General features: G+C 53.5%; 1 protein-coding gene across 4 annotated transcripts in view; it reads right to left on the minus strand.

Moving 5' to 3' along the window:
• Positions 1-4,948: 4,948 nt before the first annotated feature.
• SLC8A2 (solute carrier family 8 member A2) overlaps positions 4,949-24,232 on the minus strand; it is a 44,368-nt gene continuing 25,084 nt past the window's right edge. For 2 of the 4 annotated variants that reach the window (XM_055369851.2, XM_055369853.2), the window contains 6 exons: positions 18,282-18,385; positions 18,114-18,131; positions 14,773-14,897; positions 14,386-14,485; positions 9,083-9,361; positions 4,949-7,394 (listed from right to left, as the gene is read on the minus strand). In XM_055369851.2, coding sequence (XP_055225826.1) covers positions 7,018-7,394; positions 9,083-9,361; positions 14,386-14,485; positions 14,773-14,897; positions 18,114-18,131; positions 18,282-18,385 — 1,003 coding nt within the window. In that variant the 3' untranslated portion in view covers positions 4,949-7,017. The remainder of the gene's footprint in view (positions 7,395-9,082; positions 9,362-14,385; positions 14,486-14,772; positions 14,898-18,113; positions 18,132-18,281; positions 18,386-24,232) is intronic. The other 2 variants (XM_055369852.2, XM_063701488.1) reach the window with 2 other exon arrangements.

The following is a 24,232-nucleotide window of genomic DNA, read 5'->3' on the forward strand; positions in this document are numbered from 1 at the left end:
TCTCTGTCTCTCCCTTTTGGGGTCTGTCTCTCCATTTCTGTCTGTCTCACCATTTCTCTGTCTCTCCATTTCTCTCTGTCTCTCTCTCTCTGTCTCTCCATTTCTCTCTCTGTCTCTCCATCTCTCTTGGTCTCTCCCTCTGTCTCTGTGTGTCTCTCTCCCTGTCTCTCCATGTCCCTCTGTCTGCCATGGGCTCTGTCGGCCCAGCCGTGCCTTTTTAATCTCTGGTCTCTGAGAGTACCCTCGGCGTTGGCCTCACTGGCTTTGTGTGCTGGGAATGGGGTGAGGGTCTTGCCCTGGCGCCCTGGGACGCCCGCCCCGCCCCGCTCCCCACCTCGCTCCCCTCCCTGGCGCTGTGTTCTGAGTCTCTGGGCTTCCTCTGTCTGCATCTTCTCTGCATCCTGTCTGTATCTCTGTCTCTGCTGCCTCTCCGGCCCCTGTGTTTTGTTCTTGGCTCTCTGCTCCCTCTCCAACTTCCCCTCCTCTTTTTATGTCCCTTCTCCACCTCCTCCACCGTCTGTGTTCCCCCTCTACTGACCCCACCTATCCCTTTCAATCCACCACCCATGACATTCCCTTCCCCGTACTTCCCCAGGGAGAGAATTGCAGGGAGCAGGCAGGGAACGGGAGGCAAAGGTGGCGAGAAGGAGAGAGTGAGGAGGTACCTTGGGAGGCACTGAAGCCTGGAGCCTCATCCCTCTCTCCTTTGGCCATGTGTGCCTGGAAGTCCTCCCTAGTGTCTGATTTCAATCCTCAGGGGGATGGCAGAACGTGGAGGAGATGCCAGGTACCAACCCTTCCTGATTCCCTGGGAGAGGCCGAGGAGGGAGCTGGGGGCATCAGACCAGGAGAGAGGGCAACCTGGGCACAGTCAGTGCTGTGCTGGTGGCCACCCATTGCCTTACTGGAAGAGGGAGGTAGTGAGACCCCCGTTCTGGGAAGTAATCATAGCAGAGGCTGTCTCTGACCCACTCATACCACCTAGGACCCAACAGCATCTCTCATGCTGGCACTTGCGACCCTTCCCTGAATGCTTTCCAGACCAGGGTGGGAGGCGCTGGAAGTCAGCATCCCTAAAGAGGTCCTGGGCCACCATCAGACAGGAATTAGTGGATACATAACCCAAAGTCTTCAGGTGGGGAACTCCAGAGTTCCCTGAGAGGTCCCCAGCAGGATGGAGACCTCATTGTCCACAGGGTGACCTGCTCATTCAACACTGCCTTTATTATTTATTTATTTGAGATGGAGTCTCGGTCTGTCACCCAGGCTGGAGTGCAGTGGTGTGATCTCGGCTCACTGCAGACTCTGCCTCCTGGGTTCAAGTGATCCTCCTGCCTCAGCCTCCTGAGTAGCTGAGATTATAGGCACCTGCCACCGTGCCCGGCTAATTTTTGTATTTTTAGTAGAGATGGGGTTTCACCATGTTGGCCAGGCTGGTCTTGAACTCCTGACCTCAGGTGATCCGCCCACCTTGGCCTCCCAAAGTGCTGGGATTGCAGGCGTGAGCCACCATGCCTGGCCTTCAACACCACCTTTAATGGTTTTCTTTCCCATCTCCCTCCAGTGCCTCCTGGGATCACCTCGCAAATAAACTATTTCCCTCCAATCCTTGCTGTAGGCTGGCTTCTCTTGGTGCTCAGCCTAAGACGGTGGCCAGCGGGGACATGATGGATGGGCAGAGAGGAAACAAAGGGAAAAGAGGGACCTCTCATGGTGGTGAATCATATGTGTCTACGTGGCTAGGCTGTGCTGCCCTCATGTTCAGGCATCAGCCTAGATGTTGCTGTGAAGGGGGGTGTGTGTGTTTGAGACAGGGTCTTGCTCTGTTGCCCGGGTTGGAGTGCAGTGGTGCAGTCTTGGCTCACTGCAACCTCTGCCTCCCGGGTTCAAGCGATTCTCCCACCTCAGCCTCCTGAATAGCTGGGACTACAGGTGTGAGCTACCACGCCCAGCCATTGTAAAGGTATTTTAAAAATGAGATTAATAGCTGGGTGTGGTGGCTCACTTTGGGAGGCCGAGGCAGGCGGATCACAAGGTCAGGAGATCGAGACCATTCTGGCTAATGTGGTGAAGCCCTGTCTGTACTAAAAATACAAAAAATTAGCCGGGCGTGGTGGCGGGCGCCTGTAGTCCCAGCTACTCATAGTCCCAGCCACTCGGGAGGCTGAGCCAGGAGAATGGCGTGAACCTGGGAGGCGGAGCTTGCAGTGAGCTGAGATCACACCACTGCACTGCAGCCTGGGCGACAGAGCCAGACTCCATCTCAAAAATAAAAAAAATGAGATTAACATTTAATATCGATTGACTTTGAGTGAAGCAGATTGTATGGGTGGGCCTTATCCAATCAGTTGAAGGCCTTAAGACTGAGGTCCCTCCAGGAAAAAGGAGTTCTGCCTCCAGATGACTTTTAGGTTTTGCTTGGGTTTTGTTCATTTGTTTGTTTTTTGAGACAGGGTCTCACTCTGTCACCTAGGCTGCAGTGCAGTGTCATGATCGTGACTCACTGCAGCCTCAACCTTGTGGGCTCAAGTGATCCTCCCACCCCAGCCTCTGGAGCGGCTAGGACTACAGGTGTGCACCATGATGCCTAGATAATTTTTATTTTTAGTAGAGATGGGGTCTCACTGTGTTGCCCAGGCTGGTGTCGAACTTCTGGGCTCAAACAATCCTCCCACCTTGGCCTCCCAAAGTGCTGGGATAACAGACATAAGCCACCACACCCGGCCTGTGAGGCTAATATATATTCATTTAATCCCCACGACAACCCTGTGACATAGGTACTGTTAACATCATTATCACCCATTTTCCAGATGAGGGAACTGAGGCACAGAGAAGGTCAGCCGCTACACTATGCTGCCTCCCAGGACAATGTTAATCACTCCCAAGCTGACCCCATAGAGCTCTTTGCATCCAGGTGAGAATCATGACCTTCGGGGTGAGGTGACGGGACAGGTGTGAAAGTCCTCATGTTTTCCAAGCCTCAAGCTCTCAATGTGTCTCTCTTTGCAGCTGAGACCTTACTCATCTTCCTGCACCAAGACTCTACACCCCCTTTGTTTGCATTTGTTAAGATGAAGGTGTCCCAGACCTGGCACGATGGTTCACGCCTGTAATCCTTTGGGATTACAGTAGTTCACTTTGGGAGGCTGAGGTGGGTGGATGACCTGAGGTAAGGAGTTCAAAGGAGTTTGAGAACAGCCTGGGCAACGTGGTAAAACCTGTCTCTACTAAAAATACAACAATTGGCCAGGTGTGGTGGCGGGCGCCTGTAATCCCAGCTACTTGGGAGGCTGAGGCAGGAGAATCGTTTGAACCCGAGAGGTGGAGGTTGCAGTGAGCCGAGATCGCGCCATTGCACTCCAGCCTAGGCAAAAGGAGTGAAACTCCATCTAAAAAAAAAAAAAATTTGAAGGTGTCCCTTGTCCCATTCTACATCGTGGACCTCATCCTGTCCCATCTTTGCCCTTCTACCTGTGAAACTTTGGGCACGTTGCTTCACCTCTCTGAGCCTCAGTTTCCTCTTCCGTGGAATGGGGTGATGTATAGAACTGGCAGTAGGTTTAAGCAGATCATGCTTGGGGGGGTCCCCATCACTGCCAGCTGCTGTTAGCACAGGCCTCCCTTGCTCTCCTGTGCCCCTGTAGTCAATGCCCTCTACTGCTCCTCCAGCAACCTCCCCTCCTCACATCAGGACTCTCCAGAGAGTGATCTACATGCCCTGACTCAATTTCCCCACCTCCCACTGCAGATCAGTGCACCTTCTGCCCCTACACCTTCCACAAACCTGTTCTCATCAAGGCCTAAAGCCAAAGGTCTATTTTTTTTTTTTTTTTTTTTTTGGTAGGGGGGAGACAGGGTCTTTCTCTGTCACTCAGGCTGGAGTGCAGTGGTGCAGTCATAGTTCACGGCAGCCTCGACCTCCTGGGCTCAAGCAATCCTCCTGCCTCAGCCTCCTGAGTATCTGGGACTACAGGCACATGCCACCACGCTTGGCTAACTTTTAAAGTTTGTGGAGACACGAGGACTCGCTACGTTGTCCAGGCTGGTCTTGAATTCCTAGGCTCAAGCGACCCTTCTGCTTTGGCTTCCCAAAGTGCTGGGATTACAGGCGTGAGCCACCATGCCGTGGGCCTATTGTCTTACCTTGGACTTCAGGTTGGGTGCGGCCGGTGGGAGGAAGTGGCAGGAGACTAGCAGGTGGGAGCAGAATGAGGTCGAGGTGCTTACTCTCCCGGCGCCCCGCCATCCCCAGTGCAGGTTGGTGATGCCTGTACTCTTCTACTCTACAGACCCAGGTCCCCAGGTCTCTGCAGCCTCGGGTGCCTCTGCTCACCCCTTCTAGCCCAGGTATGACAACTGCTCCCTCTGCTGCTAGCCCTGGGGTACTACACCTTCCCTCGTTTTCCCCAACCCTGCCCACTCCTCAGTAGCCCTTTCACCCAAGTCTCCCTGGCTACTCCGTTTGAATGAACACACCACCCCTCTCCTGCCAAGATGCACTCCCTGAACTCCCTCACGCAGCCCCATCCATTCTCTCTCTCAACCACTCCCTTCTCACCATCGCCCTCCCACCCTCCTACTCCCCTCTCCCCTCCTCTGCTGCCTCCGTCCCTGCTCCAGCCTTGTCCCTGGTCTCCCAGCCCCCAGTAGCCAGGAGGAACGTCTCAAAATAAATCAGGTGATATCAACCGCCTGCCTCCTTCCCCCACTTAAACCCCTTGCAAAGCTCCCCTCTACTCTTAGGATAAATTCCAAGCTCCCTAGAGTGGCTGATAAAGTCTCTTATGATTTGTCCTCAAGTTCACTCCCCACGCACCCCATAACTCGTTCATGATAACCATTTCCAGGGCTCTGAAAAAGCCATTATCTCCCAACTCTGCACACCTTTACACAGGCTGTGTCCTTTGGCACAACACACACACACACACACACCCCTCCTCCTGTAGGATCTGAGAAAATTACTTGCTTTATTTAGGAAACCCCATCAACCCCAGCTCTTTGGCTCAGGCAAATGAACGTCTCTCTCTTTTGTGTTCCCAGGATGCCCATAAAGAGAAACAGTTTGTGGCTCATGCATGGGGGCGTGGCTAGTGGAAGCCCCTGATTGAAGCAGGAAGGCGTGGCTGAAGCACGACTGGTAAGTGGGGGTGTGATTAGTGGAAGAGCTAGGCTGATAAATGGGGGCGTGGTTAGTGGAAACCCGTAATTGACGGATGCGGGCGTAGCAAGTGGAGGAGCTTGGCTGATGAATGGGGACGTGGCTAGTGGAAACCCACGACTGACGAATGGGGGCGTGGAGAGTGGAGGTGCGTGGCTAGTGGAAGCCCATGACTGATGGATGGGGGTGTGGCTAGTGGAAGAGCTAGGCTGACGGATGGGGGCGTGGCTAGTGGAAGCTCATTACTGATGGTGGCGTGGCGAGTGGAAGAGCTTGGCGGCTGGACCCGGGCGCTGCTGCTGTATGTGGGTGTGTCCCGCAGACGACCGCGGGCCGCAAAAACCCAGATTACTTGGTTTAACAGTTGCCCAAATCTCAGTCAGAGACCTTATTAGCCCCCTCCTCCTGAATCCCAGCTTCCCACGGGACTGTTTGTCAGGCAGAATTTCAAAGTTTTATGGCAACTTTTACAGAAATCACAGAAAAGAGACAGCGACTGATGATGAGCTGGGGGAGAGAAGGGTAGTGGGTAACGGGTCTGGGATGTTGGGGCTGAGCACAACAGGACGATAGAATGCTGAAAACCTGTGGGAAGCAGAAAGTTATGGGGGTAGTTGGGTCATCCTAGGGGCCCAAGGAGTGGGTGGCACTGCCCAAATGTGTCCTTTGGGCAGGAAACATCAACAGTAAGAAAATGCAGATGGCCTACCGACAGATGGAAGGCCTCCAAAGTTAAAAATACCCACCCAGATCCCTTGGCCCAGTCCCATCCCCCCACCCACCCCCACCCCCCATCAGGCAGAGATGTGGCAGCATTTGCTGGCTTGTAGCATTGGTCCTCTGGGACCCTCGGTCTCCTCTTCGAGGGTCCTGCCCGGATTGGCTGGCACTGAGGGCAAAATAAACCTTCCAGATTGTCAGGGGAGGTCAACTGGACTCGCTTTGATTCCCGGCCTCCTCCCCAAAGCTGGTTCTCATGGCTGAGGGAGTCTGCTGCCCTCTCAAAAGTTGTCTGTCACCCCCTTTTCCCAAGACATGCACCCTCCCGCGTCCCCCCTCCCCCAAACACACTATATACACACACAAGCCCCTCCCTCCAAGGCGTGGCTGGGCTCTCAGAGGTAGTGGAGGGCGAGTGGGGGAGCTGGAATGTCTGAAGTTGCAGGTTCAAAATGTGCTTCCTCCAGCTAAGCCCTGGGACTGAAACCCCAAACTTCTCCCCTCCCGTCTCCGAGCCTGGAGAATGAGTGTCCTCCCAAGAACCCGAGTGGAGGGATTGGAAAGGTGTGCGGCCTCCTTGCGCACACACCCACCCGCTCCTCCCCGCCGGGGCTGAGCGGAGCTCCCTGAGGGCTGGGGGGAAGGGCTGGGAGCTGAGACGGCCTCTGACAGCCTCCTTCGAGGGTCCCCCAGGGAGGGTGGGTTCTGAGGTTCTGGGACATGGGGTGAAGTGGGGGGGGGGGTCACTAGGGGAAGGGAGACTTTGGGGGCAAAGCCAGGCTGGGTGACCAAGGAGAGAGACCTTAAACTCCCCAGAATGGTTACTGGGGGTGGTTCCCTGGGGAGGGGACTAGGGTGGAAATTTCCCCAGGGATATAGACGGTCACCAACAGGATGGGCTGGAGTTGGGGTCACCGCAGGGGAGGAACCGGGGAGGCTCCCGAGAGGAAGAGGGAAGGCTGAGCTACTGGGGACACAGAACAGGGGCAATCAAAGCCAGGGGAGGGGGCGGAGAAGGGAGGCCGAGTCCCAGGAGAGGAGGCCGAGTCTGGGGGGAAAAGGAGACCAGGGTCCAAGAGCAGGTGCAGCCGAGTCCCTAGCCCCGGGCGGGCGGTGGGGACGAGTCTCTGCGCGAGGCCCTAGAAGCCCCGGATGTGGCAGTACGCCTCCAGGCTGGCGAAGAGGATGTACAGGAGCCAGAGGCCCAGGAAGAGCGCGGTGGTGGCGAGCTTGGGTCCGCGCGGGCCGCCCAGCTCGCCGCCGATGTGCGGCCGGCGCCGGTACAGCAGCACGGCAATGCCCACGAAGGCGAAGACGGTGAAGAGCGTGACGGAGAAGGCCAGCGTGCCAGTGCGCACCTCGAAGGGGCGGCCCTGCACCGCCCAGTACACGGCGGCCACAGACCAGGCGACGCCCAGGCCCAGGAACACGTTCACTGCGTTGGAGCCGGTCACGTTGCCGATGGACGCGTCGGCGCACTGGTCCTGCAGCGCCGCCACCTTGCTGGCGAACGTGTCTGCGGGGCAGAGACATACAGGTCGGAGGGGCTTTGCGCCGCCACCCACAGGGGCGGGCATCCGCCTGCCCCCTCCCAGCCTTTCCCCGTCGCCTGCTTTCTGCGGGCAGTGTGGGCTCAAGACCCCTGACCCCCACCCAAGAGGCAAAGTCCATCACCACCTCTAGGCCTGCTCGCCACTGGAACCGCTGCCGGCTTTCTATGGGACCCGCCGCCTGCTTTCTGTGGGATTCATTCTCTTCTGTGGGACTCACTGCCTGATTTCTCTTTTTTTCCTCCGAGACGGAGTTTTGCTCTGTCACCCAGGCTGGAGTGCAGTGGCGTGATCTCAGCTCACTGCAACTTCCGCCTCCCAGGTTCAAGCGATTCTCTTGCTGGAGCCTCTGAGTAGCTGGGATTACAGGTGCCCACCACTCCCTGCTAAGATTTTGTGTTTTTAGTAGAGACGGGGTTTCACCATGTTGGCCAGGCTGGTCTCGAACTCCTGATCTGAGGTGATCCACTCGCCTCGGTCTCTCAAAGTGCTGGGATTACAGGTGTGAGCCACCGCGCCTGGCTATATTTTTTGTTTGTTTTGTTTTGAGACAGGGTCTTGCTCTGTTACCCAGGCTGGAGTACAGTGGTGCGATCATGGCTCACTGCAGCCTCATTTTCCCCAGCTCAGGTGATCCTCCCACCTCAGCCTCCCGAGCAGCTCGGATCACAGGCATGCGCCACCACGTCCAGCTAATTTTTGTATATTTTGTAGAGACGGGGTTTCACCATGTTGCCCGGGCTGGTCTCAAACTCCTGGGCCCAAGCAATCCTGCCCCCGCCTTGGCCTCCCAAAGTGCTGGCGTGAGCCACCACACCCCACCTGCCCCCTCATCTTAGTTAAAACTTTGAGGCTTGGCCAGGCACGGTGGCTCACGCCTGTAATCCCAGCACTTTGGGAGGCCGAGGCGGGCGGATCACGAGGTCAGGAGTTCGAGACCAGCCTGGCCAATATGGTGAAACCCCGTCTCTACTAAAAATGTAAAAATTAGCTGGATGTGGTGGCGCACGCCTGTAGTCTCAGCTGCTCAGGAGGCTGAGACAGAAGAATCGCTTGAACCTGGGAGGCAGAGGTTGCAGTGAGCCGAGATCACAAGATCACTGCACTCCAGCCTGGGCGACAGAGTGAGACTCTGTCCACATCAAAAAAAAAAAAAAAAAAAAAAAAAAAAAAACCAAAAAAACCAACTTTGAGGTTCACTGGCCTGGTTTCTGTCATGTCCCCCAACATAGTTCCATGGACTCTTCTGTCTGGTTTCTTGCGGGATGGGGCATCAACAGCTTGTTTCTATGGAACCCACTGATCGGCTTCTCTGACAGTCCCCTCCGTCTTCCTAGGAACCCCTCTCCCCACAGCTGTCTCTTCCCCACCCTGCCACCTTCTCTCTATGAAATCCTTTGTCTGGTTTCTAGCATTTCCTGCTACCTTAGTTTTATGGGACCTTCTACCTGGGTGCTTTTGGGGAGGATTCAATTCACATCTTGCACCTAGGGGACCCGCTGCCTGGCTTCTATTATGCCCCACCTCCGTATTTCTCTGAGACCCACCACATGGGCGCTGTGTGACTCCACCCACCTCATTTCGGCAGGATCCTGTGTTGCCCCTGCCTGGCTCATCTGAGATCCTACCCCACCAAAGTCTCCCAGGGTGTTACCAGGGATGGAGGTGCCCAGGGCAACGAAGACAACAGCATTGACAGAGTCCTTGAGGCCAACGGTGCAGCCGAAGTGGGAGGCGAGGTCCCCAATGAGGGCGGTGAGCAGGCCGATGACCAGGATGGAGACGCCAAAGCAGGCCCAGCCGTGGCAGTACTCGGTGGGGGGCACACAGGCAAAGAGCACCTTCCAGAACACCGTCAGGAAGTGCATCACGTAGTCAAAGCACGACGGCAGCCGCTCCTCCCGGGACCCGTCCTCCTCCTCCTCCTCGTCCCCTGTGGGCACATGACCCAGCTGGGGCATACACTCAGACTTCCTTCCTTGCCTACAGAGGCCCCATTTTGTCTAACTTCCTGACAGCAAGTTCCATTGAATGAACTTCTTTCCCAGAATCCCTTGCACCTACATGTGGCCAAGTCAACTGCTAAAAACAGTTACTTTCCCAGAATCCCTTGAAGCTAGGAGCTTGATTGGGCCCAGGTGAAAAATATTTACTTTCCCAGAATCCTTTGGATCTAAATATGGCTAAGTCAGCAGTAAAAACAGTTACTTCCATAGAATCCCTTGGAGCTAGGGGCATGACTGACTCCAGGTAAAAAAATTTTACTTTCCCAGAATCCCTTGCACCTAAGTGTGGCCATGTCAGCAGCTAAAAACAGTTACTTTCCCTGCATCCTTTGAAGCTAGGAGTGTGAATGGGCCCAGGTGACAAATATTTATTTTCCCAGAATCCCTTGCACCTAAATGTGGCCAAGTCAGCAGCTAAAACCCATTACTTTCCCAGAATCCCTTGAAGCTAGGAGCATGAATGGACCCAGGTGAAAAATATTTAGTTTCCCGGAACTGCTTGCACCTAAATGTGGCCAAGTCAATGCTAAAAACAGTTACTTTCCCAGAATCCCTTGAAGCTAGAGGAAGCCACATCTGCCCAGCTAAAAATATCCAGTTCCCCAAGACCGTTTGCTGCCAGGGACAGCCATACCCCTAGCTAAAATTATTCATTTTCCCAGAAGCCTTCACAGCTGCTGAAAGCCAGTCCACAGCTAGAAGTATTCACTTCCTCAGATTCACTGCAGCTAACCAGAGCCACAGTCTCCACTAAATGTACTCACTTTCCCAGAATCCCTTGCAGCTAGAGGGCTATATACCCAGCCAAAATTAATCACTTTCCTAGAATCCCTTGAGACTAGCAACAGCTATGGCCTCAGATAAAAATACGGTATTCACTTTCCCAGAATCCCTTGCAGTTGGCAGTTGCCATGTCCCTGGCTAAATACTTGTTTTGCCAGAATTCCTCCTGTGAGTGACTATCTGACCAGTCTGCCAATGAGATATAAACAGAGGGTTTCTGGAAAGCCCTGGCTTTCCTGATATGGGCATTGGGTTACAGATGTGTTTTCTGAGCTTTGTAAATGATGCCTCATGCTTAGAGCTGTATCACCTATCGTGACCTAATTTGACCAGCTTTTGACCTGCAGTGACTTTTTTTTTTTTTTTGAGACAGAGCCTCCCTCCGTTACCGAGGCAGTAGTGTGATCTCAGCTTACTGTAACCTCCGCCTCCTGAGTTCGAGTGATTCTCATGCCTCAGTCTACTGAGTAGCTGGAATCACAGGTGTGCACCACCCCACCTGGCTGATTTTTTTGTATTTTTACTAGAGATGGGATTTCGCCATGTTGGCCAGGCTGGCCTTAAACTCCTGGCCTCAAGTGATCTGCCCTCCTAGGCCTCCCAAAGTTTTGGGATTACAGGTGTCAGCCACTGTGCCCAGCCGACCTGCAGTGGCTTTTATAACCTGAAAGCCCTAAGGCAGTGTTTTGTTTACCTCACCCTAAGCTGATTAGTATAAAGCAATGAATGAGAATCAATGACCACACTTGTGTGTAGCACGCATTACATCTGGAAGGATGCTCATGAGAACGAACGTAGCTCCTGACCAGTCACTGCTGAATGCATCCCTAACTGATGTAAGACATGGCTGAGGTCAGAGCAGGGAGGCCACGCTCTTTGGGAGGGAGGTGGCTGCTATTACTGCATCACTATGTCAGTTGAGGCTTCTGCCTGCCCTGCTTCAAATCCTTCCTTGGTTCTGTACTACCTTCAAACCCAGGCCCACACGCCTAGGCTTGGCATTCTGCAGACTCTGGCCTCAGCTGACTTCCCCAGCTGCTCCCCTCTACAGGGAGGCTCGTGGTTATGCCTGTCACTCTGAAGTCACCTCTCTGGTGTCCAACCCTGGATCCACTGTGTGATCCTGAATCAGTGTCCTCACCTCTCTGCGCTTCTGGGTGCCTATCTGTGATAAATAATTGGACCTGCTTCATGGGAAACTTGTGATGACAGAATGAGTTGGTTCATGTAAAGTGCTGTCAACGGTCTCGGACACCTCCAGCGTTATTACTGTTGTTTCGATTGTTAAGACTGAAGGCCTTTTTTGGTGCCTGGGGGAAATTCAAAGATGCTCCATGCCCAGTCCAGCCCGCAAGGAGCTTACAGTAGGAAGGGAGGTAAAGGAAGTACAAAAGCTCTGCGTGCAAGATGGGACCCGACTCATCTCCTAAGGGAGTGAGGACTACCCTTCTCCCTCACCCCTCCAGCAGCTCTGTGCTCGCACAGCAAAGAACCAAAAGGCACGTGCTGGACAAAGTGCAAAGTGACCAAGCTCTGATCCAGACACTGAGGATACATTAATTAAAATGAGTTCACACAGGAAATAAATTTCCAACCATGCCTGGCACTCAAGACACGATAGGGTCAGCTGGGCACAGTAGCTCACACCTGTAATCCCAGCACTTTGGGAGGCGGATGTGGGCAGATCACTTGAGGTCAGGAGTTCAAGACCAGCCCGGCCAACATGGTGAAACCCCATCTCTACTAAAAATACAAAACTTAGCCAGACATGGTGGTGGGTGCCTGTAATCCCAGCTACTCAGGAGGCTGAGGCAGGAGGATCGCTTGAACCCAGGAGGAGGAGGCTGAGGAGGCTGCAGTGAGCCGAGATCACACCACTACACTCCAGCCTGGACGACAGAGACTACATATCTCAAAAAAAAAAAGACATAATAGGGTCACCGTTGTCATAATCAGGATTATTATTACTGTTATTATTATTGTTATGTTGTTATTCTTCCTCCACTCCGATCTAATCACCTGATCTAACCACCTGGTTTCTATAAACCCACAGCGCGATGTACGCTGGGTCTCTACGACCACCACCTCACACCTCGTTTCAGTTCCGCCTCATCCTCCGTCTCCACTAAGTCCCCAGAGGAAATGCTCCGAAGCTCAAAGAGCCCCTTGCCATCTCCCCATTGTTCGTGGAATGAACCTCAAAGGAGCCTCTGCAGGGTCCGTCTCCTGCTAGTTTCTTTTCTTCGTTTTTTTTTTTTGTTTTTTTTTTAGACGGAATTTCGCTTTGTTGCCCAGGCTGGAGTGCAATGGTGCTATCTCGGCTCACCGCAACCTCTGCCTCCCAGGTTCAAGCGATTCTCCTGCCTCAGCCTCCTGAGTACCTAGGATTACAGGCGCAGGCCACCATGCCCGGCTAATTTTGTATTTTTAGTAGAGACGGGGTTTCTCCATGTTGGTCAGGCTGGTCTCGAACTCCTGACCTCAGGTGATCCACCTGCCTCGGCCTCCCAAAGTGCTGGGATTACAGGCGTGAGCCACCGCACCCAGCCTCTACTGCTAGTGTCTACAGCCTCTACCCACACCCTCTCCACTTTCCTCCCACAAGCTCTCTCTAGCCCCAGGGGCTTCCCCCATTCAAAACCCTCCATGGCTCCCCAGTGTGTTCAAATGCCACCCAAGCTCCCTACTGTGCTCCACAAGGAGCAGTGTGGAAATGTGCTGATTTCCAGCCTCATCCTGGTACCTCTTCCTCCCGCCCAACACCAGGCACCCACCCAAAAAATGTGCCATAATCTCGCACACTCCAGGGCTTCTGTGCTTGGCTCTCCCTCTGCCTGAAACACTCTCCCTGTCTTCTCCCTCCTCCTGGCTGACATCTTTTCCCATTTGAAGACTCAGCTGGGAAGCCACCCCCTCCAGGAAGCCCTCCCTGACTTTCAGGCTGGGTTAGGAACCGCATCAGGGCTTTCCTCCGGGTCTCCCATCCCAGCCCTGCCTACTCTGGGTTGTCTCTGTCTTGTGATATGTCTGTCTCCTGCACTGGGCTGTAAGCTCCATGACAGGGCCAGAAATCACTTCTGTGTCCCTGGCAATGTCTCACATAGGGTCGGGCCCAGAAGATCCCTCAGAAGTATGTCAGAAGAATGTGGCTTCAGAGGGAGATGCCACTTTGTTTCTACTGGGCAAACAGTCTGGTGTTTCTAGGACTGCTGCCTTGTATTTTCCCATCCCCTTAAGCCTGGTTTCTTTGGATCCTGCTCGCCCAGTTTCTTTGCAACCACAATTCCATGTACGCCTTCAGTCCCCAAGAGCTGGGGCCTTAACCCTGATGTTATGTAAGAGATTGAAGCCCTGAGCTCTGACCTCGGGCCTTTTCTGGACTCCCTGTGGGACTTCAGGCCACTCCCTCCTCTGTCTCTGAGCCTCAGTCTCCCCAATCCATATCACAAAGGGCCAGTGTTGGCTTCCAAGACCATCCGTGGGTACAAGTGTCGTAGTGTTTCTAGCCACAAGGGGGCAGTGTGGGCCTGTCTGAGGCCAAGGAGGGTGGTGACCCGAGCAGGTGGGAAAGAGCTCGGTGCCCTGGCGACTGTCTCCAGGGCAACGGAGGAACCCAGGCTCTCTCTGGGGTGGCCACGCCATTTAATCTGTTCCCACCCTCCTGATGCCTGACGCTGGGAGAAAGCCCAGGCTGGGAACCCTCCCGGTTCAGCCCAGAGCCAAACACAAACCCTCCCAGCCGCTCCAGCCACCGCCTCTCCCTTCTCTGCCCTTTCTGTATCCTCATCTACCTGCCTCTCCCTCTCCCCGGCCCATTTCAGTTTGCACCGTTCCTTCTGTCTCATGTCTTCTCCATGTCTCTCTGATTCTCCCTGTGTATTTCTGTGTGTCTGTCTCTCCTGCTTGTATTTTTTTATAGAGACAGGGTCTTGCTCTGTTGCCCAGGCTGGAGTGCAGAGGCACGATCATGGCTCATTGCAGCCTCAAACTCCTGGCCTCAAGCAATCCTCCCGCTTCACCCTCCCAAAGCGCCGAGATTCCAGGCATGAGCCACCGCGCCCGGCCTGTTTCTTTATCTTTGTGCCTGTCTCTCCATTCATTTCTCCCCCTTTCCCTGTGTCTCTGTCTCTCCATCTTTCTCTCTTCTTTCTCCTCCCTCCCCACTTACCTGCGCTCACCGTAATTGCCTCTAAAAACTGCTCCCTCCATGAATGGGTCCCAATTACCAAGGCCAAGTTCGTTTTCTTGATGAGTTTATCCACCGTGTTCTGGGGACGAGAGGGTGGGGGAGAGGTCACTGCCCCTGAGCGAACCAGGGAAGCTCCATGTTGGGTCCTGGGTCGGGGGCTCACAGCCTGTGCCCAGGGGTCCTCAACTTTCCACACCCCGGTTCTGAAGGCAAGCAAGGAAAAGGGAGGCATGTGCTGTCCGTGGTCCTGACGTGGGACCCTTCTTTGGCCTGATCTTAGGAACCTTGTGGCTCCCCGCTTTCCGGACCCTCCCCAAGGAAATGAACCAGGCTGGACTCCAGGAAGGTGAGGCCCCGGAAAATCACCTTAAAATCATATGACTCCTCGATGATGACCTCCAGCCGGCAGTTTTCCCCAAGAACTGGCTTGCCCATCTCTGCTATCCTCCGAGCCTCCTCCTCCTCGGCTGTTAGCTTCCTGTCCCCATCCCCTGCAGCATGAGGGATGGGGGTTAGACTCCTGGGAGACCTACCTAATTGGGCCTGTGACGCCTTTACTACCTGTCCCCATAGTTAGAGAAAGCCTATCTGTTCTCCTCTGGGAAGCTCCTTGGTGACTCCTCCCAGCCTCCCACCTGACCAGCGTCTCCTTCAACCCTGAGGTCCAGCTCCCAAGGGTTGGTTCATGATCTTTAGTTGGTGGGCTCTGGGGTTCGTATGGTGGAGGCTGTGAGACCTTAGGCAATGCCTGAGCCTCTCTGTGCCTTAGTTTTCATACCTGTTAAACGGGCACAATAATTAGTACCTACCTCATGGGGTGGTTGTGAGACTTAAATGAGTTAATTCGTGTGAAGTGCTTAGAACAGTGCCTGGCACACAATAAATATTCAATACATGTTACTATCTTTATTATTATCACCAACATTATCATCATCGTTGCCACCCTGATAGGGGAGGCCTGGTCTCTACATCCAGTTTCTGGAAACATCCTAGAGTGTGGCTGACGTGGTAAGGAAAGGGGAGGACATCCGATTTTGGCACAAATCTTGGAACCAGACCCACCTACATCCTGGTCCTGAGCTCGCTTCTCTCCCCAAAGTATGCTGACCCCTGACTCCAAGCCCAGCAGCAGCCCAACCCTAATTCTGGTCCCTAACTCTGAGCTGGACTCTCACCGTGGCCCCAAATGGAAGCCTGTCATCAACACTGACTCCAAACCCCAACCCTCAGCCCTGGATCTGACCTCAGCACAACCCTAGCCCTAAACCCTAATCCCGACTCTAACATTCACCATAACCTGGAGCATCAATAACCCCAAGCCAAATCCCACACTCTATCTCCAGATCTAACTCCAGTCCTACACCTGACCTCAAACCTCAGTCCCAACTCCCAACTCTGACACCATCACTCATGAGGAGCTTGACCACATGGCAGAAGCTGAAGTGTGTTCACCTGAACCTGTTTCCTCTCCTTCCTGGGCAAAGAGCTGAACTACATTTCCCAGCCTCCCTTGCAGCTGGGCGTGGCCATGGCCTGAGTTATGGACACTAGAATGTGGGCAGAAGTGATGGTCAGTCCCTCCGGGCTTAGCCCCCGAAAACCTCCCATGTGAGCCTCGAAACTCTCTTGCCCTGTTCACCAGCAGCAAACCCAGCCACAATGCCAAAGCTCCCTGGCACAGTGGAGTCACAAGATGGAATGGCCACATGGCAGAAGAAAGCCACCCACCAACTAGGAACACTCTCGTAAAACTTTGCCTGAGAGGCCAGGTACAGTGGCTCATGCCTGTAATCCCAGCACTTTAGGAGGCCAAGGCAGGTGGATCACCTGAGGTCAGGAGTTCGAGACCAGCCTGGCCAACATGGTGAAACCCCATCTCTACTAAAAAATACAAAAAAATTAGCTAGGTGTGGTGGCAGGTGCCTGTAATCCCAGCTACTCGGGAGGCTGAGGCAGGAGAATCTCTTGAACCCAGGGGGTGGAGGTTGCCATGAGCCGAGATCGCACCATTGCACTCTAGCTTGGGCAACGAGAGCGAAACTCCGTCTCACAAAGACAAACAAAGAAACAAAAAACAACTTTGCCTGAGCAAGAAATAACTTTTTTTCTCTCTTCTCCCTCCTTCCTTCCTTCCTTCCTTCCTTCCTTCCTTCCTTCCTTCCTTCCCTCCCTCCCTCCCTCCCTCCCTCTCTCTCTTTCTTACTTTTCTGAGATGGAGTCTTGCTCTGTCACCCAGGCTGGAGTGCAGTGGCACAATCTCGGCTCATTGCAACCTCCACTTTCCAGGATCAAGTGATTCTCCTGCCTTAGGCTCCTGAGTAGGTGGGATCACAGGTGCCCACCACCATGCCCGGCTAATTTTTGTATTTTTAGTAGAGACAGGGTTTCACCATGTTGGTTAGGCTGGTCTTGAACTCCTGACCTTAAGTGATCCGCCCGCCTGGGCCTCTCAAAGTGCTGGGATTACAGGCATGAGGCATTGTGCCCAGTCAATAAATAACTTTTATTGTGTTAAGCCCCTGGGACTTGTGGGTCAGTTTGTTATAGCAGCTTATATTGCTTCCTCCAACGAATACAATCTTTAATCTAACTCTAATCCTAACCACGGATCCCAATTCTGATCTTGACTCCAAAATGACTTTGTCCATCTCCAAGCCACTGACCTTAGCCCTAACTCTTACTCCAATCTCTGACCTTGGCCCCAATTCTAACCTAAATTCCTCAAACTCTATTACTCACCTCAAAGTCCAACTTTAGCTTTGACCTAAATCTGACTCTAATTCTAATCTGATCCCACCAGCAGGAAAGAACCTCCACTGTGACTCTCACCTTAACACGGTCCTAACCCCGATCTCCAATCCAAACCCCACCTCACTCCTAATCAACCCCAAACTGGATTCTCTCTGACCTCACTCTCACAAACCCAGATCTGACTGTATGACTTACAACCCTGATTACAGACATAATCTTTTTTTTTTCTTTTGAGATGGAGTCTTGCTCTGTTGCCCAGGCTGGAGTGCAGTGGCACAATCTTGGCTCACTGCAACCTCTGCCTGCCGGGTTCAAGCGATTCTCCTGCCTCAGCCTCCCAAGCAGCTGGGATTCCAGATGCCTGTTATCACACTCAGCTAATTTTTTTTTTTATTTGAGGCAGAGTTTCGTTCTTGTTCCCCAGCGTGGAGTGCAATGGCGCGATCTCAGCTCACCACAACCTCCACCTCCCGGGTTCGAGCGATTCTCCTGCCTCAGCCTCCTGAGTAGCTGGAATTACAGTCGTGTGCCATCAGGCCTGGCTAATTTTGTATTTTTAATAGAGACAGAGTTTCACCACGTTGGTCAGGCTGCTCTCTAACTCCTGACCTCTGGTGATCCACTCTCCTCGGCCTCCCAAAGTGCTAGGATTATAGGTGTGAGCCACCGCACCTGGCCTCACCCAGGTAATTTTTGTATCTTTACAAGAGATGGGGTTTCACCATGTTACAGACATAATCTTGACCTCCAAAATGCTAACTGTAATCCCAAACTCATACAGGCACCACCAACTCTCAGGCCAGACCCCACTGTCCCCCAGCCCTGAATCTGCCTTTATCTCACCTCCAATCTGCCTCAAACCCAACCTGGAAGAGTAGCTTTGGGGCTGGGACCCTCCCCCAGGCCCTCTTCCAGTGGCTCCTCCCCACTCAGAGCCCAGAGGTGACTTCACTCACCTTGATTGAGTAGCAGAGCTGGGGAGAGACAGAGACAGGCAGACAGTGAGATCAGTTCCCCACGAAGCTCAGGTCCACGAGCTTTAAGGAGTGCCTGCAATTGAGCCCCTGAAAGTCCCCCGACCCTGGACCCCTTACTTCTCCCACAGCCCACTGGTCACCCCTCACCTGAAATCCCTCGCTTAAGCCATTGGGGCTGGCCCAGCTCAATGAAGAAATTATCCTTTTTCTCATATTCCTCGTCATCAACTATCTTCACCTGAAGAGTTTTCCTGTGCAGGGGGCAAGGGGGAGGCAGAACACTCACTGTAAGGCCCCCTCCCCAGACTCACCAGGCAACCCTCCTGGCAGCCACCCAGTTTTCCAAGCACCTCCTCTGTCCCAGACTCCACAATCTCATTTACTTCTCACCACCACGCAGGGAGGAAGGCTCTATTATCATCCCCATTTGACAGAAACAAAACCAGGCACTGGTGAGGAAGCTGAGTCTGATTAAAGTAAAGCATTCTGGGTGCGGTGGCTCATGCCTCTTATCCCAGAACTTTAGGAGGCTGAGGAGGGAGGGTTGCTTGAGGCCAGGAGTTCAAGACCAGCCTGGGCAATATATTGAGATCCCATCTCTATTTGTATTAAAGAATTTATTTTTAAAAATAGGCCGGGCACGGTGGCTCACGCCTGTAATCCCAGCACTTTGGGAGGCCGAGGCGGGCGGATCACGAGGTCAAGAGATCGAGACCATCCTGTCCAACATGGTGAAACTCTCTACTAAAAATACAAAAATTAGCTGGGTGTGGTGACACATGCCTGTAACCCCAGCTACCTGGGAGGCTGAGGCAGGAGAATTGCTTGAACCTGGGAGGTGGAGGTTGCAGTGAGCTGAGATCATGCCACTGCACTCCAGCCTGGCAACAGAGCGAGACACCATCTCAAAAAATAATAATAATAATAAAAAAAAGCAAAGCGGTATGAGCTCATGGTTGAGACAGGATTTGAACTTACAACTGTCAGAATCCAAACTGTTAACCCCTGCACTCCAGCCCAGCCACTATGATCTCCTACCTAGATTACTAGTTGCCTGCTAAACAATCCCATGCTTCAGCCTCACCGCCCACAGTCTGTTCTTTCAAGAGCAGCCAGAGTGATCCTGATAGAACCAAAGTCAGACCGCGTTCCTCCCCTGTGCAAAACATTTGCAAGGCTCCTATCTCTCACAGAATGAAAGTCAAAGTCCTTAGAATGGCCCACAAGACCCCCTGCAATCTAGCACTCATTCCCTTTCTGGCCTCCTTGCTATTCCTTGAACAAGCCAGGCCTGCTCATGCCTCAGGGCTTTTGCACTGGCTGTTCCCTCTGCCTAGAACACTCTTCCCCCAGGCTCCCTTCCTCAGTTCTTCATTCAAACTTCACCTTCTCAATGAGGCCCACTTCTTCCATCTTATTTAATAGTGAAATCCCTCAATGCTCCCCCTCCAGCACTCCCTTATACTGCTCTGTTGTCTTTCTTTTTAATGTATTTATTATTATTTTTGGAGACAAGATCTTGCTGTGTCACCCAGGTTGGAGTGCAGTGGTGTAATCATAGCTCGATGCAGCCTCAAAGTCCTGGGATCAAGCGATCCTCCTGCCTCAGCCTCTCATGTAGCTGGGACTACAGGTATACACCACCATGCTCAGTTAATTTTTTATTTTTTGTAGAGATGGGGTCTCACCACATTGCCCAGGCTGGTCTTGAACTCCTGCCCTCAAGTGATCCTCCCATCTTGGCCTCCCAAAGTGCTGGGATTACAGATGTGAGCCATGGCACCTGGCCTGTCTTTTTTAAATATCACCTTCTAACACCCTCTAACATTTATTTAGTTTATTGTTCGTCATTTACCATTTGCTTCCCCATCTTTAAATTTAAGTTCCCCCAGGTAAGTTCATTTATGTTTTTTGTTTTATCTCCAACACCCAGAACAGTCCCTGGCATGAAGCACACCCTCCATGCATATTTTGCTAACTCCAATCCTTCAGCACAGAAAACCCTCAGCTTCCTGCTCTCTGTCCCAACCAGATTTGGAGAGTTAACCAAGTGCTGATGCTAATTGATTTTCTCAGCATCTCTGCTCCTATGGTAACCAGGGGGTGGCAGGAAACAGCCAGAAGTTACCTGTCACCTTCAGGCACACAACCCACGCCCCTCGACCCCAAAGACCCACAAACCCAGAATGCCCACAGCTTTGCCACTGGCAACTCTTTAGGCTGTAGGAACCATGTAGTCCCACAAGGCCTGGCCCCAGAACCCAGAAACACAAACACCCAGCCCACACAGTCACCCAATCGAGGAAGCACAGCCGATCACACCGCCCACACCCACACGCCATCACACCCTACAGCCATTCCCACTGCAGTGGCAAGACTGCATGGACCAGATGCCCGTCAGTTAGCACGACTCCCCCACCACAGCCTTGGCGACATCGCCACCCTGCAGCCCCTCACTGTGGTACCACGTAGACGCTCCTACCTTGTATCTAACTCCTGACGCCTCTTGGTGTCTCTGTTTACTTCCTTCAGTGCCTCTCTGCATCTCTGTCCCTACATTTTCCATCTTCTTTTCTCTCTCTGCCTCTCTCAGCTTCTCTGGGTCTATCTCTCCATCTCTGACTCTGTCTCTCTGACTCTCCAGCAGTCTCTCTCTCTGACTCTGACTCTCTCCGTTCTCTGTCTCAGTCTCTTCTCATCTCTCTGCTCTCCCTTTTTTTGAAACAAAGTCTCGCTCTGTTGCCCAGGCTGGAGTGCAGTGGCATAATCATGGCTCACTGCAGCCTTGATCTCCAGGGCTCAAGCAATTCTCCCACCTCAGCCTCCTAAGTAGCTGGAAATATAAGCGTGTGCCACCACACCTGGCTACTTTTAAATTTTTTATAGAGACAGGATCTCACTATGTTGCCCAGGCTGGTCTTGAATTCCTGGCCTCAAGTGATCCTCCCACCTTGGCCTCCCCAGTGCTGGGGTTACAGGTGTGAGCCACAGCACCTGGCCCGCCCTTCTTTATCTGGATTCTTCTCTCCCTGTCTCTGTCTTTCAGAGTCTAAAGAATGGAGTAACAAAAGTCAACACACTTCAAGCAGAAGAGTTTCAATCACGCAGTCATTCAAAAGACGCATCTCAACACACAAACACGCACAAGACACAGCGACACCCGCGCAAGGACAGGCGCACACAAGACGGCCATGTGGGGACATCCGCCCACCTCCACCCTCCTGGTTTCAGGATATTTTCAATTTTCTGTGGGTGGAAAGAAAGGGCCGCCCCCGACCTCGGCGTGGGCTGTGAGCTGTCCGCGGTGCTGAAATGCTGGGGCCGGCGAGGAGGGAGGGTCTCCCGAGACATGCTCCTCACACACCCTGACACACACAGACAGCTGCTGACACAGTGACATGCTGACAGGGTGACACACACACCTCTGTCGCTCACTCTTGCAGACACGCTGCGATCCGCTGACACACAGTGACTGACGTGCAGTGACAGGCACGTCAACTGCGCCTGGCAGGCGCACCCTCAGGGGACCCAGATGCAGGAGAAACCCAGCGCGCAGGAAACAGCAAGAGGGACTCGAGCTAGACCAAGGCAGGACTTCCTGAGATCAAAGGAAGCAGATTTCTTCCCCAGCCTGCCCCCTTGTTTCCTGAAAACTCCACTCTCCTGCCCTTCTCCCCTGCCAGTCTCTGATCTCAGACCCAGTCTCCTCATCCTGTCTCTCACTGACCCAAACTCCCTTTTCTCTCTGCAGCATCGTGAGAACCTCTCCTTCCCTGGGTCAGTCTCTCTCCTCCATGAGTGTCTTTATCGCCTCTCCATCTCTCTGCCTTTCAGTCTCCCTCCATCTCAGCTTTCAATATCCACCTCTCTCCCTCTCTTGAAGCATCTCTGTCTCTGTGTCTCTTCCTTTTTTTCGGGGGGTGGGGGGGTGGGTGGGAGATGGAGTTTCGCTCTTGTTGCCCAGGCCAGAGTGCAATGGCGTGATCTCGGCTCACAACAACCTTCGCCTGCTGGGTTCAAGCGATTCTCCTGTCTCAGCCTCCCGAGTAGCTGGGATTACAGGTGCATGCCACCACGCCTGGCTAATTTTTGTATTTTTAGTAGAGACGGGGTTTCATCATATTGGTCAGGCTGGTCTCGAACTCCTGACCTCAGATGATCCACCCGTGTTGGCCTCCCAAAGTGCTGAGATTACAGGCATGAGCCACCGCGCCCGACCTCTAAGTTCCTGTCTTTCTGTGTCTCTCTCTGTTCTGTCTCTGTTTCTCTCTCCAGTTCTGTTATTCTGTCTTCAGCTTTCCCTGTGTCTATCTCTGTGTCTCTGTCTCTGTGTCTCTCATGCTCTCCCTGCCACCCCATCTCTGGGTGTCTCTCCTCCATCTCCAGCCCAGCTGCTTCAAAGCGCCTCTAATTAGTGCCTGCCCATCAGAGGAAGGAAGAGTTTCCCTAAACACTAATTAGCCTCCTGTTCTCTGTCTTCTGAAGCCACAGCTGGGAGCTTGTGGGGGTGGGGGACAGAGGGTGTCCCAGCCTGGGGAAGCCGTGTGGGGGAGGACAGGGCCGTAAGGTTGCAGCAGCAGGAGGGAAGCAGGTTGGATTATAAGAAGGACCGGAAAAAGCAGAAAGAAAACTCTCCATTCCCCCATCTCTTGGTGTGAGAGAGGGGTCTGGGATGGTGCCTCTCGCAGCCCCCAACCCAAGTTCTCAACAACCCTCAGACAGAGACCAAGCCAGACAGAGAGAGAGAAGGAAAGGTGTGGAGTGTGCCTGAAATATAAGCTGAGTCAGAGAGCGAGGTGCTGGGGACAGACAGCCGCAGATGAACAGAGACGCAGAGACCCAGAGAGAGACAGCCCAGGGAGTGAGAGATGCAGAGATGCAGAGGGAGAGACGGAGAGACAGCGAGAGCAGTGAGAAGCTGAGTGCTGCCCGAGGCGGAAGCGCAGAGGCTGGGAGGAGGAGGGAGGGGGAGCGCGGTGGGGACTCCGCTTGAGTAGGAGGCGCGTGGGCGGCACGGAGGAGGGAGACAGACGGGCATGCGGGGGCGGAAGAGAGCGGGCAGAGGAGGGGCAGGCGCTGCCTGCATCCTGGGCAGGGGGGTGGGGGAATGTGAGGCTTCAGGTACACATTGGGGGACACTCGGTCACCTGTGTAAGGGGTGGCCAGGGATCTGGGCGTGAGAACAGCCCTGACTTAATAATTTAGTGTACGTGTCCGTGATTTTATGTGTGTCTGCGTGTTTTTTTTTTCTTTTTTTGAGACAGGGTCTCACTGTGTCGCCCAGGCTGGAGTGCAGTGGGTGATCACAGCTCATTACAGCACCTAACTCGTGGGCTCAAGCCATCTTCCTGCTTTGGCTTCCCAAGTAGCTGGGACTACAAGTGCACACCACCATGCCCAGCTAATTTTAAACAATTTTTAGCAGAGTAGAGGCTGATCTCCAACTCCAAGGCTCAAGCCATCCTCCCGCCTCAGTTTCCTAAAGTGCTGGCACTACAGGCATGCGCCACCACTAATTAGAAAATTTATTTTTAGAGTAGGAGTCTTGCTATGTTGCCCAGGTTGCTCTCAAACTCCTGGCCTCAAATGATCCTCCTGCTTCGTCCTCCCAAAGCGCTGGGATTACAGGTGTTGACCACCACGCCTGGCCCTGCCGTGTGTGTCTATGTGTGTGTGGTGCGTATAAATGGCTTTGTGTCCAATCTGTAAACGTCTGTCTACATGTGTGTGTCTGAGTGTATCCAGCCAGCCCACCTCCCCAGACCCCATTTTCCTAAATCCCAGCTCTCAGGCTCCCCAGTGTCTCCCCAGGCCCTGCCCTGCCTTCCCAGGCCCCCAGATTCCGGCACCATCTTTTCCCAAATCCTCGCCCAGATTCGCGTTAGGTGCCCCGCTATTTCCCCAGGTTCTTCCTCATATCCAGAAGCCCCACCCCTTCCCTAGCTCCGCGCCCCCAGGCCCCACCCATCTTGTTAGGCCCCGCCTGCTTCCGCAGCCCACATCCATTTTCCCATTTCCTGATGTCGCATGTCCAAACCCAGACCCCACCCATCGCCCTGGACCCGCCCCTTCTCCACAGCCACCGACAGCGTCTCATC

This window comes from Gorilla gorilla, chromosome 20 (assembly GCF_029281585.2).
Source record: "Gorilla gorilla gorilla isolate KB3781 chromosome 20, NHGRI_mGorGor1-v2.1_pri, whole genome shotgun sequence".
In the NCBI taxonomy this organism is placed as follows: domain Eukaryota; kingdom Metazoa; phylum Chordata; class Mammalia; order Primates; family Hominidae; genus Gorilla; species Gorilla gorilla.